Source organism: Spea bombifrons, chromosome 4 (genome assembly GCF_027358695.1).
Source record: "Spea bombifrons isolate aSpeBom1 chromosome 4, aSpeBom1.2.pri, whole genome shotgun sequence".
Lineage (NCBI taxonomy): Eukaryota > Metazoa > Chordata > Amphibia > Anura > Pelobatidae > Spea > Spea bombifrons.
The window spans coordinates 112,363,680-112,385,491 of record NC_071090.1 but is presented as its reverse complement, the minus strand read 5'-3'; the positions used below and the strand labels follow the sequence as shown (position 1 = coordinate 112,385,491).

General features: G+C 47.3%; 1 protein-coding gene across 1 annotated transcript in view; it reads right to left on the bottom strand.

Annotated features, from left to right (window-relative positions):
• PPP1R35 (protein phosphatase 1 regulatory subunit 35) overlaps positions 1-1,461 on the bottom strand; it is a 5,007-nt gene extending 3,546 nt beyond the window's left edge. The window contains exons 1-2 of the mRNA XM_053464094.1: positions 1,330-1,461; positions 1-130 (exon numbers count right to left, since the gene is read on the bottom strand). The exon at positions 1-130 is cut by the window's left edge and continues 83 nt beyond it. Of these exons, the coding sequence (XP_053320069.1) occupies positions 1-130; positions 1,330-1,461 (262 nt within the window). The remainder of the gene's footprint in view (positions 131-1,329) is intronic.
• Positions 1,462-21,812: the final 20,351 nt, after the last annotated feature.

The following is a 21,812-nucleotide window of genomic DNA, read 5'->3' as shown; positions in this document are numbered from 1 at the left end:
GCGGGTGAGAGTCGGTCCGACCGGGACCCGCGCAGAGGGGCTGCGGAGCTGAGCGGGCCGGGAGGAGGTCGTCCTCTGCGTAGTCTCTGGGGGCGTACGGCCTGTCGTGGGGCATCTCACACGTCATTCCCTGCAACAACAAAAAACGACGACGATCCGGCGTCAGCCGAGGGGTACAAATATCCCAGAAGAATACAAGGCGGGCAATTAATCCGGGGCATCAGCGAGACCGCAAATACCAGGAGTGCTGATTAATGAGACATCACGCGCATGAACACCAGCTCCAACATTATGCGCAGCGCTGGCCGCTTTACGTGGACCGGGAGTGCTGCGCGAACGTCTTCTACTGACGCACAGCTCTGCGTTACTGGTGCAACACGCAATATTACTGGTATAATATGAGTTATAACTGGTATCATAGAGATTAGTACTGGTATAGAGTATTACTGGTACAATATGAGTTATTAATGGTATAATATCAGTTATTACTGGTATTATATGGGTAATTACAGGTTATTAGTATTATACAGATTATTACTGGTATCATATAGGATATTACTGGTATCATACGGGTTATTACTGGTATTATACAGATTATTACTGGTATCATACGGGTTATTACTGGTATCATATAGGTTATTACTGGCATTATAAGGGTTACTACTGATATTATATGGATTATTATTACTGGTATCACACGTGTTATTACTGGTATCATACGGGTTATTACTGGTATCATATAGGATATTACTGGTATCATACGGGTTATTACTGGTATCATATAGGTTATTACTGGTATCATACAGGTTATTACTGATATTATATGGATTATTATTACTGGTATCACACGTGTTATTACTGGTATCATATAGGTTATTACTGGTATTACATGGGTTATTACTGGTATCATATAGGTTATTATTGGTATTATACGGGTTATTACTGATATTATATGGATTATTATTACTGGTATAACACGTGTTATTACTGGTATTACATGGGTTATTACTGGTATCATATAGGTTATTATTGGTATTATACGGGTTATTACTGATATTATATGGATTATTATTACTGGTATAACACGTGTTATTACTGGTATTACATGGGTTATTACTGGTATCATATAGGTTATTATTGGTATTATACGGGTTATTACTGATATTATATGGATTATTATTACTGGTATAACACGTGTTATTACTGGTATTACATGGGTTATTACAGTTTACTGTTATAATAAATATATCAGATATTACGATTATTATTTACCCCTCCTGCTGCCGGCTCCTTACAGTAATTGCTACCCCTGCTAATACCCCGAGTTACCCCGGTCCCCGTTGCTGCCGCCGATTCTCCCCGTCTCTCCCAGCCGTTTATACCATAGAGATGGAGGAAGCGTCGCTTGGTTGTGACGGTAACGTACCGGAAGTTCCGCCATATTGGTATCCTCGCCGCCATCTTCCTCCTCCCATGTCACGTCACAATGCTCAGTGTCAGGTTCTGGTACTGATAATCCCATCATCCTCAACCAGGTTCAGTAATGTAACATTTTACCTTTTGCTTCCTCATGATAATTGTGGCCCTTTCCTCACCCTGGAAGGCTAGGCCGCACACTCACACGGTTATGAGGGATTCCCTCATTCAGGGGCTAATTTATACTATAATTCAGGGGCAGGAGGAGCGTGAATTGAGTGTAAGCTCATGTGAGCAGGCCCTCCGCTGGCCACGTGGTGTGTAACGTCACTGAGCACTGCTACGGCATATGTTAGATACTCATGTAAAAGATAAGTTTAAACCAGCCAATTAAATTTATATAAACTTATATACAGTAATATACCCCCAGCGCTGTATACAGTAATAACCCCCCAGCGCTGCATACAGTAATATAACCCCCAGCGCTGTATACAGTAATATAACCCCCAGCGCTGTATACAGTAATATAACCCCCAGCGCTGTATACAGTAATATACCAGCACTGTATACAGTAATATAACCCCCCAGCGCTGTATACAGTAATATAACCCCCAGCGCTGTATACAGTAATATAACCCCCAGTGCTGTATACAGTAATATATCCCCCCAGCGCTGTATACAGTAATATAACCCCCAGCACTGTATACAGTAATATAACCCCCAGTGCTGTATACAGTAATATACCCCCAGCGCTGTATACAGTAATAACCCCCCAGTGCTGTATACAGTAATATACCCCCAGTGCTGTATACAGTAATAACCCCCCAGCACTGTATACAGTAATATAACCCCCAGTGCTGTATACAGTAATATACCCCCAGCGCTGTATACAGTAATAACCCCCCAGCGCTGTATACAGTAATATATCCCCCCAGTGCTGTATACAGTAATATATCCCCCCAGCGCTGTATACAGTAATATAACCCCCAGCGCTGTATACAGTAATATAACACCCAGCGCTGTATACAGTAATATAACCCCCAGTGCTGTATACAGTAATATAACCCCCAGTGCTGTATACAGTAATATAACCCCCAGCACTGTATACAGTAATATAACCCCCAGCACTGTATACAGTAATATAACCCCCAGCACTGTATACAGTAATATAACCCCCAGCGCTGTATACAGTAATATAACCCCCAGCGCTGTATACAATAATATACCCCAGCTCTGTATACAGTAATATAACCCCCAGCGCTGTATACAGTAATATAACCCCCAGCACTGTATACAGTAATATACCCCCAGCGCTGTATACAGTAATATAACCCCCAGTGCTGTATATACAGTAATATAACCCCCAGCGCTGTATACAGTAATATAACCCCCAGCGCTGTATACAGTAATATAACCCCCAGCGCTGTATACAGTAATATAACCCCCAGCGCTGTATACAGTGATATAACCCCCAGCGCTGTATACAGTAATATACCCCCAGCGCTGTATACAGTAATATAACCCCCAGCGCTGTATACAGTAATATACCCCCAGCGCTGTATACAGTAATATAACCCCCAGCGCTGTATACAGTAATATAACCCCCCAGCGCTGTATACAGTAATATAACCCCCAGCGCTGTATACAGTAATATAACCCCCAGCGCTGTATACAGTAATATAACCCCCAGCGCTGTATACAGTAATATAACCCCCAGCGCTGTATACAGTAATATAACCCCCAGCGCTGTATACAGTAATATAACCCCCAGCGCTGTATACAGTAATAACCCCCAGCGCTCTATACAGTAATAACCCCCCAGCGCTCTATACAGTAATATAACCCCCAGCGCTGTATACAGTAATATAACCCCCAGCGCTGTATACAGTAATATAACCCCCCAGCGCTGTATACAGTAATATAACCCCCCAGCGCTGTATACAGTAATATAACCTCCAGCGCTGTATACAGTAATATACCCCCAGCGCTGTATACAGTAATATAACCCCCAGCGCTGTATACAGTAATATAACCCCCCAGCGCTGTATACACTAATAACCCCCCAGCGCTGTATACAGTAATATAACCCCCAGCGCTGTATACAGTAATATAACCCCCCAGCGCTGTATACACTAATATAACCCCCCCAGCGCTGTATACACTAATATAACCCCCCCAGCGCTGTATACAGTAATATAACCCCCAGCGCTGTATACAGTAATATAACCCCCCAGCGCTGTATACAGTAATATAACCCCCCAGCGCTGTATACAGTAATATAACCCCCCAGCGCTGTATACAGTAATATAACCTCCAGCGCTGTATACAGTAATATAACCCCCAGCGCTGTATACAGTAATATAACCCCCAGCGCTGTATACAGTAATATAACCCCCAGCGCTGTATACAGTAATATAACCCCCAGCGCTGTATACAGTAATATAACCCCCAGCACTGTATATACAGTGATATAACCCCCAGCGCTGCATACAGTAATATAACCCCCAGCGCTGTATACAGTAATATAACCCCCCAGCGCTGTATACAGTAATATAACCCCCCCCAGCGCTGTATACAGTAATATAACCCTCAGCGCTGTATACAGTAATATACCCCCCCAGCGCTGTATACAGTAATATAACCCCCAGCACTGTATACAGTAATATAACCCCCCAGCGCTGTATACAGTAATATAACCCCCAGTGCTGTATACAGTAATATAACCCCCAGTGCTGTATACAGTAACATAACCCTCAGCACTGTATACAGTAATATAACCCCCAGCACTGTATACAATAATATACCCCAGCTCTGTATACAGTAATATAACCCCCAGCGCTGTATACAGTAATATAACCCCCAGCGCTGTATACAGTAATATAACCCCCCAGCGCTGTATACAGTAATATAACCCCCAGCACTGTATACAGTAATATAACCCCCAGTGCTGTATACAGTAATATAACCCCCAGCGCTGTATACAGTGATATAACCCCCCCAGCGCTGTATACAGTAATATAACCCCCAGCGCTGTATACAGTAATATAACCCCCCAGCGCTGTATACAGTAATATAACCCCCAGCACTGTATACAGTAATATAACCCCCAGCGCTGCATACAGTAATATAACCCCCAGCGCTGTATACAGTAATATAACCCCCAGCGCTGTATACAGTGATATAACCCTCAGCACTGTATACAGTAATATAACCCCCAGCACTGTATACAATAATATACCCCAGCTCTGTATACAGTAATATAACCCCCAGCGCTGTATACAGTAATATAACCCCCAGCGCTGTATACAGTAATATAACCCCCCAGCGCTGTATACAGTAATATAACCCCCAGCACTGTATACAGTAATATAACCCCCAGCACTGTATACAATAATATACCCCAGCTCTGTATATAGTAATATAACCCCCAGCGCTGTATACAGTAATATAACCCCCAGCGCTGTATACAGTAATATAACCCCCCAGCTCTGTATACAGTAATATAACCCCCCAGCACTGTATACAGTAATATAACCCCCCAGCTCTGTATACAGTAATATAACCCCCCAGCACTGTATACAGTAATATAACCCCCAGCGCTGTATACAGTAATATAAACCCCCAGCGCTGCATACAGTAATATAACCCCCAGCGCTGTATACAGTGATATAACCCCCCCAGCGCTGTATACAGTAATATAACCCTCAGCGCTGTATACAGTAATATACCCCCCCAGCGCTGTATACAGTAATATAACCCCCAGCACTGTATACAGTAATATAACCCCCAGTGCTGTATACAGTAATATAACCCTCAGCACTGTATACAGTAATATAACCCCCAGCACTGTATACAATAATATACCCCAGCTCTGTATACAGTAATATAACCCCCAGCGCTGTATACAGTAATATAACCCCCAGCGCTGTATACAGTAATATAACCCCCCAGCTCTGTATACAGTAATATAACCCCCAGCGCTGTTTACAGTAATATAACCCCCAGCGCTGTATACAGTAATATAACCCCCAGCACTGTATACAGTAATATAACCCCCAGTGCTGTATACAGTAATATAACCCTCAGCACTGTATACAGTAATATAACCCCCAGCACTGTATACAATAATATACCCCAGCTCTGTATACAGTAATATAACCCCCAGCGCTGTATACAGTAATATAACCCCCAGCGCTGTATACAGTAATATAACCCCCCAGCGCTGTATACAGTAATATAACCCCCCAGCACTGTATACAGTAATATAAACCCCCAGCGCTGTATACAGTAATATAACCCCCAGCGCTGTATACAGTAATAACCCCCAGCTCTGTATACAGTAATATAACCCCCAGCGCTGTATACAGTAATATAACCCCCAGCACTGTATACAGTAATATAACCCCCAGTGCTGTATACAGTAATAACCCCCCAGCGCTGTATACCGCTGTTGCAAGTGTGAGCAGGTTGCTACTCTGGAATGCACTGGATTAGATCTAATGAGGCAACTGGCAAGCCTGGGGGACAACATGGAGAGGAGCTTACTGCTTACGGAGCAGGCATTGGCCGGGGCCAGTGTAGAGGGGGGTGGAGATGGGGGAGTCTCGAGGGCAGAGAGTTGGGTTAGTTGTGTAAGGGGCAGCAGGGGCCGGAGAGCTAGGGAGGTTTGTTCTGGACTAGATCACCCCGTGTTTGCCAGTTTGTGTGAAGATGCTGGGGAGACCAGCTCAGAGGAAGCATTTCTGGGGCAGGCTGACTCTCCTAGCAGCTAGAAGGAAGCCAACCCTTACGGAAAAATTACTGCATTTGTACTTCACTGTACTGCAGTTATTTTTGTACGGAAGTACAAATGCAATAAAGCTGCACTATGTTGAAGTACAACTGTAGGTTTGCAATATAAAAAAAAGTGCAGTAAATGTGCAGTAAAACTGCAGTACAGTGAAGTACAAATGCAGTAAAACTGCAGTAAATGTGCAGTAAAAGTGCAGTATTGCAGTCTTTTCATGTCCAAAAAACTGCAGTATTACTTCAGAAAAACTGCAGTAATTTTTTGTAAGGGAAGGAAGGCTATACCAGTGCTGGTGGTGGGGGATTCAGTCATAAGGAAGGTTAAGAGGGTAATCTGTCGCCAGGACCCCGAATGCCGACCAGTATGCTGTCTCTCGGGGGCTCAGGTTTGGGAGCGGGTAGACAGATTGTTGGGAGGGGCTGGAGATGATCCAGCGGTTGTAGTACACGTTGGTACAAACGACTAAGTTATGGGCAGGTGGGGGTCCTTAAAAACGATTTATTATAATAATTATACTTTATTTATATAGCGCCAGTAGATTCCACAGCGCTGTACAAGATGAAAATTTTATAGATAACGACAAGTACTGTACAGCAATTGACATACAGAGGAATGAAGGGCCCTGTTCCCGCAGGAGCTTACAATCTATGGGCACTAGGTCAGAAACGTAGACAGCGGGAGCTTAGGCAGATCGATGCGTGGCTAAGAGCGTGGTGTAAGAAATTTGGGTTTTTGGAGAACTGGGCAGACTTTGCCGTCGCCTACAGACTCTGCAGCCGGGATGGAAGGCACCTTAATGAAGAGGGGGCTGGAGTGCTGGGGGAGAGGATGGCTAGGGGTATTGAGGATCTTTTAAACTAGGTTCTGGGGGTAGGGGGATAAAGATAGAAATGAAGTGCTAGCTAGAGTAGACTGGGAAGGGGGTCTAGCTATGGGAAAAGGGGGTGCGAGCAGTGGTGGGGTTAGCAGACAATATCGAGCTGCATAGTACAAAACCTGCGGTCATTAAATATTTGTCAACTGATGAACCAGAAATGGGTAGTCACCTTAAATGTCTTTTAGCAAACAAAATGGGTGAGCTGGAAATATTGGTAAGTGGTGAACAGTACGATTTGATCGGTATCACGGAAACGCGGTGGGATGATACACATGACTGGTCAGTAAACTTACAAGGATATTCTCTTTTTAGAAGGGAGAGAGTAAATGGAAGAGGGGGGGGGATTTGTTTATATGCAAACCCTGAACTTAAGCCCAGTATTAAGGAAGCTGCGCATGATGACAGTAGTAATGTGGAGACGCTGTGGGTGGAGATTAACCTGGATAGTAAGAAGAGTCGCACACTTAGTAATGAGAGGGACGATCAGCTGCTATTTCACATTGAAAAGGCTGTGAATAGGAATGAAGTTTTGATCATGGGAGGTTTTAATTACCCAGATATAGATTGGATTAGTGGAACTTGTTCTCGACAGGCAGCAAGTTTCTGAACCTGCTGAATGACCAATTTATGTCGCAATTAGTAGAGACCCCAACCAGAATGGATGCCTGTCTGGATCTGGTAATAACTAACAATGAGGAACTTATCTCAAACATTAAAGTAAGAGAACACTCGGGGAATAGTGACCATGACATGGCTTCATCTGAGATTAATTCCAAAAAGCAAATGGGTAACTGCTCTACCAAAACTCTTCATTTCAGAAGGGCAAACTTTGACAGGCTAAGGTCCACCATGGAACGTATAGACTGGGATGGATTGTTCTCTGGGTTAAACACAGAGGACACATGGAATACCTTTAAGCACACATTGCAAAGTTACACATCCCAATATATACCTATGGGGAACAAATACAAAAGAAACAAATCAAAACCAACGTGGCTTACCTGGAAAGTACTACAGGAAAGAAGGAATAAACAACTGGCATTTAAGCATTATAAAAGCGAGGGGTCGGGAGTATCGCCTGCAGAAAAAACTAGAAAAAGAGAGAAACTTACGGCCAAGGAGAGTAAAACCAATCCCAAGAAATGTTTCAAGAATGCAAATGGTAAAAAGTTCAAGGTAGAGAATGTTGGTCCTTTATTATTATCTGAAACCGGAAATTTGGTTAGTGAGGACAAAGAGAAAGCCGACATCTTAAATACTTATTTTCCCTACTGTTTGTACCAAGGAAGAGCCAATGACGGAGCCCCTGCTGGCTAATTTTAACCCCTTAACGTCCATTGACGGGTCAGGCGCGTCACGTAAAAACGGTCATTTTATTAAACGAGGTTAGAAACTGATCTACGATCACTTTCTTAAACGGTGTTCCTGCAATGCCGCGATGTCGAGGCATTCAGCAACGCCGAGATCGCTCTCTGGGGGGCGTCGACACCCACCATACACTGTATGGCTGCGGACGCCTGTTTCAAAAGTTTAGGAGGCGATCAACGCATATAGCGCTGTATACGGTAATAACACCCAGCGCTGTATACAGTAATATAACACCCAGCGCTGTATACAGTAATATAACACCCAGAGCTGTATACAGTAATATAACCCCCCAGTGTTGTATACAGCAATATAACCCCCAGCGCTGTATACAATAATATAACCCCCAGCACTGTATACAGTAATATAACCCCCCCAGCGCTGTATACAGAAATATAACCCCCAGCGCGGTATGCAGTAATATAACCCCCAGTGCTGTATACTGTAATATAACCCCCAGCACTGTATACAGAAATATAACCCCCAGCGCTGTATACAGTAATATAACCCCCAGCACTGTATACAGTAATAACCCCCAGCGCAGTATACAGTAATATAACCCCCAGCACTGCATACAGTAATATAACCCCCAGCACTGTATACAGTAATATAACCCCCCAGCGCTGTATACAGTAATATAACCCCCCAGCGCTGTATACAGTAATATAACCCCCCAGCACTGTATACAGTAATATAACCCCAGCGCTCTATACAGTAATATAACCCCCCAGCGCTGTATACAGTAATATAACCCCCCAGCGCTGTATACAGTAATATAACTCCCCAGCGCTGTATACAGTAATATAACCCCCAGCACTGTATACAGTAATATAACCCCCCAGCGCTGTATACAGTAATATAACTCCCCAGCGCTGTATACAGTAATATAACCCCCAGCGCTGTATACAGTAATATAACCCCCCAGCACTGTATACAGTAATATAACCCCAGCGCTCTATACAGTAATATAACCCCCCAGCGCTGTATACAGTAATATAACCCCCAGCGCTGTATACAGTAATATAACCCCCAGCGCTGTATACGGTAATAACACCCAGCGCTGTATACAGTAATATAACACCCAGCGCTGTATACAGTAATATAACACCCAGAGCTGTATACAGTAATATAACCCCCCAGTGTTGTATACAGCAATATAACCCCCAGCGCTGTATACAATAATATAACCCCCAGCACTGTATACAGTAATATAACCCCCCCAGCGCTGTATACAGAAATATAACCCCCAGCGCGGTATGCAGTAATATAACCCCCAGTGCTGTATACTGTAATATAACCCCCAGCACTGTATACAGAAATATAACCCCCAGCGCTGTATACAGTAATATAACCCCCAGCACTGTATACAGTAATAACCCCCAGCGCAGTATACAGTAATATAACCCCCAGCACTGCATACAGTAATATAACCCCCAGCACTGTATACAGTAATATAACCCCCCAGCGCTGTATACAGTAATATAACCCCCCAGCGCTGTATACAGTAATATAACCCCCCAGCACTGTATACAGTAATATAACCCCAGCGCTCTATACAGTAATATAACCCCCCAGCGCTGTATACAGTAATATAACCCCCCAGCGCTGTATACAGTAATATAACTCCCCAGCGCTGTATACAGTAATATAACCCCCAGCACTGTATACAGTAATATAACCCCCCAGCGCTGTATACAGTAATATAACTCCCCAGCGCTGTATACAGTAATATAACCCCCAGCGCTGTATACAGTAATATAACCCCCCAGCACTGTATACAGTAATATAACCCCAGCGCTCTATACAGTAATATAACCCCCCAGCGCTGTATACAGTAATATAACCCCCAGCGCTGTATACAGTAATATAACCCCCAGCGCTGTATACAGTAATATAACCCCCCAGCGCTGTATACAGTAATATAACCCCCAGCACTGTATACTGTAATATAACCCCCCAGCGCTGTATACAGTAATATAACTCCCCAGCACTGTATACAGTAATATAACCCCCCAGTGCTGTATACAGTAATATAACCCCCCAGCGCTGTATACAGTAATATAACCCCCCAGCGCTGTATATACAGTAATATAACCCCCAGCGCTGTATACAGTAATAACCCCCAGCGCTGTATACAGTAATATAACCCCCACCGCTGTATACAGTAATAACCCCCAGCGCTGTATACAGTAATATAACCCCCAGCGCTGTATACAGTAATATAACCCCCAGCGCTGTATACAGTAATATAACCCCCAGCACTGTATACAGTAATATAACCCCCAGCGCTGTATACAGTAATAACCCCCAGCGCTGTATACAGTAATATAACCCCCAGCGCTGTATACAGTAATATAACCCCCAGCGCTGTATACAGTAATATACCTCCAGGGTAATGGGGATTGTCAGGACCCTGTGATAACCATGGAGCAGGTTCCTGCAGAATGTTAGAACAGGGATTGGTCTGTTTGCTTTTGGCCACCAGGTGGAGACAGACTCCACTAATTCACACTCGGAGCGCGTCTGGGATTCCTGGATCCTGACGTCACGTGGTGGTGGGGGTTGTTTTTCCAAACTTTCTAACACAAAGGAAAGTGGTGAAAGGGATCAAGTACCAGACGCATAACATAAAATGCAGTAACCTCCGGGGTGTAATGAGAGGCCCCCTCTCCACATACATGCATTCTGTTTAATAATTGCTTATGTTTTAGATCTCGTCTCACTTGTGTGCAGTTATATTATGGTTCAAATAAACAGAAAGTGCCAATCTGGGATCAGATAACAAGTGCCCCACAGTAAAGGGTTACAGAAGCCATTAGCAGCAGGTGGTATTAGTGCAGCATGAAGCGTTGGGGACCCCTAGGGCCTGGGGTTCCCCTGTGCTGCAGGGATTGCTCTCGAACTCCTAATATTTATACTCTCGTTATATATACGGGGTCGGTGTGTTTCAGAAATTTTGGGGTAAATGAGGTATCTTCATAACTGCTTTAGAGGTTTAAATGCAGCCGGCTTCCTCTGAATGGCTCTGTGCGGAGTGCTGCAGTCTTGATATTTGTCTGTAGGTGGGTGAGGACCAATCAAACGTGAGCTCATTACCAGGTATCACTATACACCCCATCACTATGCACCCTATCCCTATACACCCGGTCACCATACACCCAATTACTATACACCCCATCGCTATATACCACATCACAATGCACCCTGTCACTCTACAACCTGTCACTCTACACCCCATCCCTATACACCCTGTCACTATACAGCCCATCACTATACACCCTGTCACTATACAGCCCATCACTATACACCCTGTCACTATACACTCCATCCCTATACAGCCTGTCACTATACACTCCATCCCTATACACTCCATCCCTATACAGCCCATCACTATACACTCTATCACTATACACCCTGCCATTATCCCCCCCATCCATATACACCCTGTCACTACATACTCCATCCCTATACACCCTGTCACTATACAGCCCATCACTATACACCCTGTCACTATACAGCCCATCACTATACACCCTGTCACTATACAGCCCATCACTATACACCCTGTCACTATACAGACCATCACTATATACTCCATCCCTATACACCCTGTCACTATACACCCCTTCACTATATACCCTGTCACTATACACCTCTTCACTATATACCCCGTCACTATACACCCCTTCACTATATACCCTGTCACTATACACCCCTTCACTATATACCCTGTCACTATACACCTCTTCACTATATACCCTGTCACTATATACCCCGTCACTATACACCCCTTCGCTACACACCTTATCACTTTATACCCCAGTGGTAATATCTGGCTGATCTTAATGTTATTACAAACTGTGTTATTTGCACTGAACACACAGACAGTGGTACATTCTAAGTGTATTTACACACGCGCGCATGCGCTGCGAGTCACTGACCCTCTTTGTCAATGGATCCTGTGCCTCCTCTTCAGGATATGACCCCCCACCCCATCCAGTAGCTGGAAAAACATCTCTCCGACCCGGTTTGTCCAACACAAAGAGAGGGGCCGGGGAAACAGACAGCGCGGCGTCCATGGTGGGAAATTGGACTGACCCCCAACTGGGAGGGCAATGAGCTGCCTGTGTATAGATGCACATTCGCTACACGTGTGCAAGTGATGCATGAGTAGGATAGGTAGGTAGATAAGTGGAACAGTCTCCCAGCAGAAGTGGTAGAGGTCAATACGGTGAAGGGATTTAAACATGCAACAACTGATTAAGGTTTTAGTCTGGGTTTTGAGGCCTCATTCACAGATTCAGTCCTGGGGGACTGATAATAAATGTAAAAAGTAATATATATTATATAGAGATTTGTTCTTTAAATCAGAGGCACCCCTATGGATTAACTAGTGGACAGTGAGTGAGGGGCAGTGACAGAGCTGTGTGTGTGTGTGCGGGGTTAGCATAGGAATAGCAGAGAGGGCTGTGGGGCAGGATGGAGGGGCAGTGACAGAGCTGTGTGTGTGCGGGGTTAGTATAGGAATAGCAGAGAGGGCTGCGGGGCAGGATGGAGGGGCAGTGACAGAGCTGTGTGTGTGTGGGGGGTTAGTATAGGAATAGCAGAGAGGGCTGCGGGGCAGGATGGAGGGGCAGTGACAGAGCTGTGTGTGCGGGGTTAGCATAGGAATAGCAGAGAGGGCTGTGGGGCAGGATGGAGGGGCAGTGACAGAGCTGTGTGTGTGCGGGGTTAGTATAGGAATAGCAGAGAGGGCTGCGGGGCAGGATGGAGGGGCAGTGACAGAGCTGTGTGTGTGTGGGGGGTTAGTATAGGAATAGCAGAGAGGGCTGCGGGGCAGGATGGAGGGGCAGTGACAGAGCTGTGTGTGGGGGGGGTTAGTATAGGAATAGCAGAGAGGGCTGCGGGGCAGGATGGAGGGGCAGTGACAGAGCTGTGTGTGTGTGTGTGTGCGGGGTTAGTATAGGAATAGCAGAGAGGGCTGCGGGGCAGGGTGGAGGGGCAGTGACAGAGCTGTGTGTGTGTGGGGGGGGTTAGTATAGGAATAGCAGAGAGGGCTGCGGGGCAGGATGGAGGGGCAGTGACAGAGCTGTGTGTGGGGGGTTAGTATAGGAATAGCAGAGAGGGCTGTGGGGCAGGATGGAGGGGCAGTGACAGAGCTGTGTGTGTGGGGGGTTAGTATAGGAATAGCAGAGAGGGCTGCGGGGCAGGATGGAGGGGCAGTGACAGAGCTGTGTGTGTGTGGGGTTAGTATAGGAATAGCAGAGAGGGCTGCGGGGCAGGATGGAGGGGCAGTGACAGAGCTGTGTGTGTGTGTGGGGTTAGTATAGGAATAGCAGAGAGGGCTGCGGGGCAGGATGGAGGGGCAGTGACAGAGCTGTGTGTGTGCGGGGTTAGTATAGGAATAGCAGAGAGGACTGCGGGGCAGGATGGAGGGGCAGTGACAGAGCTGTGTGTGTGGGGTTAGTATAGGAATAGCAGAGAGGGCTGCGGGGCAGGATGGAGGGGCAGTGACAGAGCTGTGTGTGTGCGGGGTTAGTATAGGAATAGCAGAGAGGGCTGCGGGGCAGGATGGAGGGGCAGTGACAGAGCTGTGTGTGTGGGGGGTTAGTATAGGAATAGCAGAGAGGGCTGCGGGGCAGGATGGAGGGGCAGTGACAGAGCTGTGTGTGTTTGGGGTTAGTATAGGAATAGCAGAGAGGGCTGCGGGGCAGGATGGAGGGGCAGTGACAGAGCTGTGTGTGTGGGGGGTTAGTATAGGAATAGCAGAGAGGGCTGCGGGGCAGGATGGAGGGGCAGTGACAGAGCTGTGTGTGGTACAGGGACAGTAGAGGGATGGCTCGTTATTCTGTGACCCCCAGATTCCAGGGGTGACCCTTCTTACCCCCACCCAGCCTAGTCTGCGAAGACCCACTCTGAGCCTGGTACCTCTACAGCTAGCTAGTAAATTAGATGTGTACCCCTAGGACTAGTACATAGAAGCCAAACCTCACACCTCTAGGAGTAGATTCCGAGCCCTTGAGCCATTGTTCTGACACCTCTAAGACTTTTGTAGGATATTCACCCAGTGACAAATTAAAAAAAGACCTCATTGTGAGGTTGAAACGTTGTTTTTTTGTCTCAATAAATCTGCCTGACGTTGGGACTCTTGAGTGCCCGGAGCCTTTATCTCCTGGATTTTCTGGGGAGCCGGCCCTTCCTGGCAGTTAAGGGCCTGCGTTCCCTTGGAGTGTGCAGATTCCTCATTCTGGTTATCCAGTGACTTTAAGGACTGGGCCAGGAGATGCACATTGTGCACCACTATGACTTGTGTTGCCTCTAGGACTGGAAGATATATTGGAATGTCCTGGCGCAGGGAGGGTTAATCTTTTGGTACTGGGGGCCACGTCGTCCCACCCTCAGTGTCAGTGACTCTGTGTGACCCCAGGAAGCCTGCGCGGCGCCCCCTCCCAGCCTGGTGTCCGGACTGTGACAGTCCAAATCCTGGGATTTCCTATCACACCACCCTGTGACTTCCTACAGAGAGAGAGAGGGGTCAGGGGACAGCGAGACGGGAAGGGACAGAGGGAGAGAGCATGAGGGGAATGAGACAGAAAGAGCAGGAGAGAGCATGAGGGGAATGAGACAGTGAGAGCAGGAGAGAGCATGAGGGGAATGAGACGGCGAGAGCAGGAGAGAGCATGAGGGGAATGAGACAGAGAGAGCAGGAGAGAGCATGAGGGGAATGAGACGGCGAGAGCAGGAGACAGCATGAGGGGAATGAGACAGAGAGAGCAGGAGAGAGCATGAGGGGAATGAGACGGCGAGAGCAGGAGAGAGCATGAGGGGAATGAGACAGTGAGAGCAGGAGAGAGCATGAGGGGAATGAGACGGCGAGAGCAGGAGAGAGCATGAGGGGAATGAGACAGAGAGAGCAGGAGAGAGCATGAGGGGAATGAGACGGCGAGAGCAGGAGACAGCATGAGGGGAATGAGACAGAGAGAGCAGGAGAGAGCATGAGGGGAATGAGACGGCGAGAGCAGGAGAGAGCATGAGGGGAATGAGACAGAGAGAGCAGGAGAGAGCATGAGGGGAATGAGACAGAGAGAGCAGGAGAGAGGAGAAGGAGACAGAAAGAGGGGGGAAGGGACAGAGAGGGAGAGCACGAGAGAAAGGAGACAGAGAGAGAGAACGAGACAGAGAGCAAACATAGTGAGGAAAAGAGAGGCCTGGAGAGTTTTCAGGAGGGAGAGACAGATAGAGAAGTTGTTAGGTGGAGTAAAAGAGATTTGCAGGGATTTCAGAGACAGCAGCTGAAAGCAGCCAGCAGGGGGTGCTGCAGCTACACCCAGCAGCGCAGGTACGGGGATTATCTTCCTCCCCCTCCTGCCGCTCACCTCTCTCCTCCAAAGGAGTCCCAGGGGGTGACTGGGCTGCAACTAAGTGCTCTCAACACACATTCATAGAAATCACATAGAAATGTGCCAGCAAATCAGAACCATTCGGCTCGTCTGGTCTGCCTGTTCCCTGTCGCGCGGTGTTTGTCGGTAATTTAGGCGCTGGATCCTCCGCTGTCAGTTGCCCCGTTGCACGGTGTTTGTCGGTTATATAGATCCCGGATCCTGCGGTGTCAGTCGCCCCAGTGTCAGTCGGTTATATAGATCCCGGATCCTGCGGTGTCAGTCGCCCCAGTGTCTGTCGGTTATATAGATCCGGATCCTGCGGTGTCAGTCGGCCCGGTGTCAGTCGGTTATATAGATCCCGGATCCTGCGGTGTCAGTCGCCCCAGTGTCTGTCGGTTATATAAATCCCGGATCCTGCGGTGTCAGTCGCCCCGGTGTCAGTCGGTTATATAGATCCCGGATCCTGCGGTGTCAGTCGCCCCAGTGTCTGTCGGTTATATAGATCCGGATCCTGCGGTGTCAGTCGGCCCGGTGTTTGTCGGTTATATAGATCCCGGATCCTGCGGTGTCAGTCGCCCCGGTGTCTGTCGGTTATATAGATCCCGGATCCTGCGGTGTCAGTCGCCCCGGTGTCAGTCAGTTATATAGATCCCGGATCCTGCGGTGTCAGTCGGCCCGGTGTCTGCCGGTTATATAGATCCCGGATCCTGCGGTGTCAGTCGCCCCAGTGTCTGTCGGTTAAATTGATCCGGATCCTGCGGTGTCAATCGGCCCGGTGTCAGTCGGTTATATAGATCCCGGATCCTGCGGTGTCAGTCGGCTCGGTGTCAGTCGGTTATATAGATCCAGATCCTGCGGTGTCAGTCGGCCCGGTGTCTGCCGGTTATAAAGATCCCAGATCCTGCGGTGTCAGTCGCCCCGGTGTCTGTCGGTTATATAGATCCCGGATCCTGCGGTGTCAGTCGGCTCGGTGTCAGTCGGTTATATAGATCCAGATCCTGCGGTGTCAGTCGGACCGGTGTCTGCCGGTTATAAAGATCCCAGATCCTGCGGTGTCAGTTGCCCTGGTGTCTGTCGGTTATATAGATCCAGATCCTGCGGTGTCAGTCGCCCCGGTGTCTGTCGGTTATATAGATCCCGGATCCTGCGGTGTCAGTCGCCCCGGTGTCTGTCGGTTATATAGATCCAGATCCTGCGGTGTCAGTCGCCCCGGTGTCTGTCGGTTATATAGATCCAGATCCTGCGGTGTCAGTCGCCCCGGTGTCTGTCGGTTATATAGATCCAGATCCTGCGGTGTCAGTCGCCCCGGTGTTTGTCGGTTATATAGATCCAGATCCTGCGGTGTCAGTCGGTTATATAGATCCCGGATCCTGCGGTGTCAGTCGGTTATATAGATCCAGATCCTGCGGTGTCAGTCGCCCCGGTGTTTGTCGGTTATATAGATCCAGATCCTGCGGTGTCAGTCGGTTATATAGATCCCGGATCCTGCGGTGTCAGTCGGTTATATAGATCCCGGATCCTGCGGTGTCAGTCGGCTCGGTGTCAGTTGGTTATATAGATCCAGATCCTGCGGTGTCAGTCGGCCCGGTGTCTGCCGGTTATAAAGATCCCAGATCCTGCGGTGTCAGTTGCCCTGGTGTCTGTCGGTTATATAGATCCAGATCCTGCGGTGTCAGTCGCCCCGGTGTCTGTCGGTTATATAGATCCCCGATCCTGCGGTGTCAGTCGCCGAGGTGTCAGTCGGTTATATAGATCCCGGATCCTGCGGTGTCGGTCGCCCCGGTGTCAGTCGGTTATATAGATCCAGATCCTGCGGTGTCAGTCGCCCCGGTGTCTGTCGGTTAAATAGATCCAGATCCTGCGGTGTCAGTCGGCTCGGTGTCAGTCAGTTATATAGATCCAGATCCTGCGGTGTCAGTCGCCGAGGTGTCAGTCGGTTATATAGATCCCGGATCCTGCGGTGTCGGTCGCCCCGGTGTCAGTCGGTTATATAGATCCAGATCCTGCGGTGTCAGTCGCCCCGGTGTCTGTCGGTTAAATAGATCCAGATCCTGCGGTGTCAGTCGCCGAGGTGTCAGTCGGTTATATAGATCCCGGATCCTGCGGGGTCTGTCGGTTATATAGATCCCGGATCCTGCAGTGTCAGTCGCCGAGGTGTCAGTCGGTTATATAGATCCCGGATCCTGCCGTGTCTTTCGGTTATATAGATCCCGGATCCTGCGGTGTCAGTCGGTTATATAGATCCCGGATCCTGCGGTGTCAGTCGGCTCGGTGTCAGTTGGTTATATAGATCCAGATCCTGCGGTGTCAGTCGGCCCGGTGTCTGCCGGTTATAAAGATCCCAGATCCTGCGGTGTCAGTTGCCCTGGTGTCTGTCGGTTAAATAGATCCAGATCCTGCGGTGTCAGTCGCCGAGGTGTCAGTCGGTTATATAGATCCCGGATCCTGCGGGGTCTGTCGGTTATATAGATCCCGGATCCTGCGGTGTCAGTCGCCGAGGTGTCAGTCGGTTATATAGATCCCGGATCCTGCCGTGTCTTTCGGTTATATAGATCCCGGATCCTGCGGTGTCAGTCGGTTATATAGATCCCGGATCCTGCGGTGTCAGTCGGCTCGGTGTCAGTTGGTTATATAGATCCAGATCCTGCGGTGTCAGTCGGCCCGGTGTCTGCCGGTTATAAAGATCCCAGATCCTGCGGTGTCAGTTGCCCTGGTGTCTGTCGGTTAAATAGATCCAGATCCTGCGGTGTCAGTCGCCGAGGTGTCAGTCGGTTATATAGATCCCGGATCCTGCGGGGTCTGTCGGTTATATAGATCCCGGATCCTGCGGTGTCAGTCGCCGAGGTGTCAGTCGGTTATATAGATCCCGGATCCTGCCGTGTCTTTCGGTTATAAAGATCCCGGATCCTGCGGTGTCTGCCGGTTATATAGATCCCGGATCTTGGGGCATTCCTGATACTAATTGCCCCGTATGGGGTCGTTATGGGAACGCGCTTTCTATCTGCCGCCTGCTTTTAAGGCTAAGTGGTGTCTCCCTTTAAATAGAGTAAAGATAAGAGCCCCTCTTGAGTTAAAGGATCCCTTCAGCCTTCGTTTGCCCCCCTGACCTCTGTCTATTCCTCTCCACCCTCTCTAATCTCCCAACGTACCAAATAGAAAACTAGATTTTTTTCCTGGCCCCCCATATTTGCCGGGGGCCGCTTTAGGAGAAATGTTTGTTGAGCGTTACGGCAGAAGAGGAGTGCGAGGGATCAGCCCGGGGGTAGAAGATTAGGGGCAATGCACGGCAGTTTATTTAAAGATAATCAGGGCTTCCTCCAGCGGTCAAAACTTGAAATAGATGGATGGCTGGAGCCAGATGGGACGCATCCACAACACGGCAGGGATTACGGGGAGGAATAACGGTTTATCATAAAAGGAGCGGCTGCCACTTAACTAACCAGATCTGTAAAGAGAGCGCGGCGTTATCTCTGGGGCGTCACGCACGCGGGGTGACAGAAAAGCCCCTTTTTGTTCTAATTCTGCCCCAGTTGCCATCGTGAGCCGGGTCCAGGACCCACAGGGCAAAGTGAAGGGGGCAGGAAATCAAACGTTAGATACCCCCCCATGCCCTATACCTCAGCAGTCTATATGTTACACATTGCCCCCCACGCATGTGCTGTATGTGCACATGTTTTAATGTTATTTTAATTTTCAGTCTCCTGACACTCTCCAACAGCGCTACGGCATCTGCTGGCGCTATATATGATAAACACGGCATGAAAACAGATAATTCCGGCTCCGGCGCGTCCCAGCATTATTCCGCGTGTATATGTCGCTCACATACTCCATGGCAGCGTACGCCTGATTGGCCTGAATTTACGGCTCAGTAATTGCCGCTTCCTGAGGGCCAGAGATTTACAGCCTCAATAAAAGGAATTTATGGCCCGGAGATCATCAACAAAACCCACTGGCTGCCCGGCTACCATAACCAACTGGGACGGGCAGCCCCCTGCACGTGGACTGGGGGCCCGGATGTGGACTGGGGGGCCGGATGTGGACTGGGGGCCTGCACGTGGACTGGGGGGCCGCACGTGGACTGGGGGCCCGCATGTGGACTGGGGGGCCGCACGTGGACTGGGGGGGCGCACATTGACTGGGGGCCCGGACGTGGACTGGGGGGCCGGACGTGGACTGGGGGGCCGGATGTGGACTGGGGGCCCGGACGTGGACTGGTTACACATCCACAGTAACGTGTGCCCGATTACACATCCACGGTAGCCAGTCAACCATCACACGTCAACCGTAACACGTAACACGTAACACATAACACGTAACACGTCCAAACTCACCTGCAGCTAATTGGGGATTTTTTTAATGTAAAAACAAAGCCAATAAATGAATTTAATAAGAAGCCTTGTGTCCCGGGGGAGATGGATTTTATTCCTGCCGCAGGTTAGACATACATCACACATAAACATACATTATACATACATTATACATACATCACACATACATCACACATAAACATACATTATACATACATCACACATACATCACACATACATCACACATAAACATACATTATACATACATCACACATAAACATACATCACACATAAACATATATTACACATACATAACACATAAACATACATCACACATACATCACACATAAACATACATTATACATACATCACACATAAACATACATCACACATACATTACACATACATAACACATAAACATACATCACACATACATCACACATAAACATACATTATACATACATCACACATAAACATACATTATACATACATCACACATAAACATACATCACACATACATCACACATAAACATACATCACACATACATCACACATAAACATACATTATACATACATCACACATAAACATACATTACACATACATTACACATAAACATACATTACACATAAACATATATTACACATACATAACACATAAACATACATCACACATACATCACACATAAACATACATTATACATACATCACACATAAACATACATTATACATACATCACACATAAACATACATAACACATACATCACACATAAACATACATCACACATACATCACACATAAACATACATTACACATACATAACACATAAACATACATCACACATACATCACACAAACATACATTATACATACATCACACATAAACATACATTATACATACATCACACATAAACATACATCACACATAAACATACATCACACATAAACATACATCACACATACATCACACATAAACATACATCACACATTACACCATATGTTTTTCTGTCTCTCGCTCTCTTTCTTTGTCTTTTTTCTTCCCTTGTTTCTCTCTCTCTGTTTCTCTCTCTCTGTTTCTCTCTCTGTTTCTCTCTCTCTGTTTCTCTCTCTCTGTTTCTCTCTCTCTGTCTCTCTCTCTGTTTCTCTCTCTCTGTTTCTCTCTCTGTTTCTCTCTCTGTTTCTCTCTCTCTGTTTCTCTCTCTCTGCTCCTCTCTCTTTCTTTCTCCCCCTCTCTTTTTTCTTTATCTGTCTTTCTTTGTCTTCTTTCTCCTTTTCCTTGTTTCTCTCTCTCTCTCTATTTCTCTCTCTCTCTCTTTCTTTCTCCCCCTCTTTCTTTGTTTCTTTCTTCCTTTCTCCTTTTCCTTGTTTCTCTCTCTCTCTCTCTCTCTCTCTTTCTCTCTTTCTTTCTCCCCCTCTTTCTTTGTTTCTTTCTTCCTTTCTCCTTTGATTCTTTTTCCCTTTTTCATTCTTTTTCTTTCTCCTTTTCCCTTTCTTTCTTCCTTTCTTTTTCTTAGTTTTTCTTTCTTTCTTCCTTTCTTTTTCTCTCTTTTCTTTTTTTCCCATTCTGTCCCCTGTGTCGCCCCCCCCTCATTACTTATTAATTAGACCCCCCTCTGCTCAGCCAATCCCATTGCAATGGGAGGAGCCTTCTCTCCCAGTCTAGCCCAGTGCCTCCCAGTC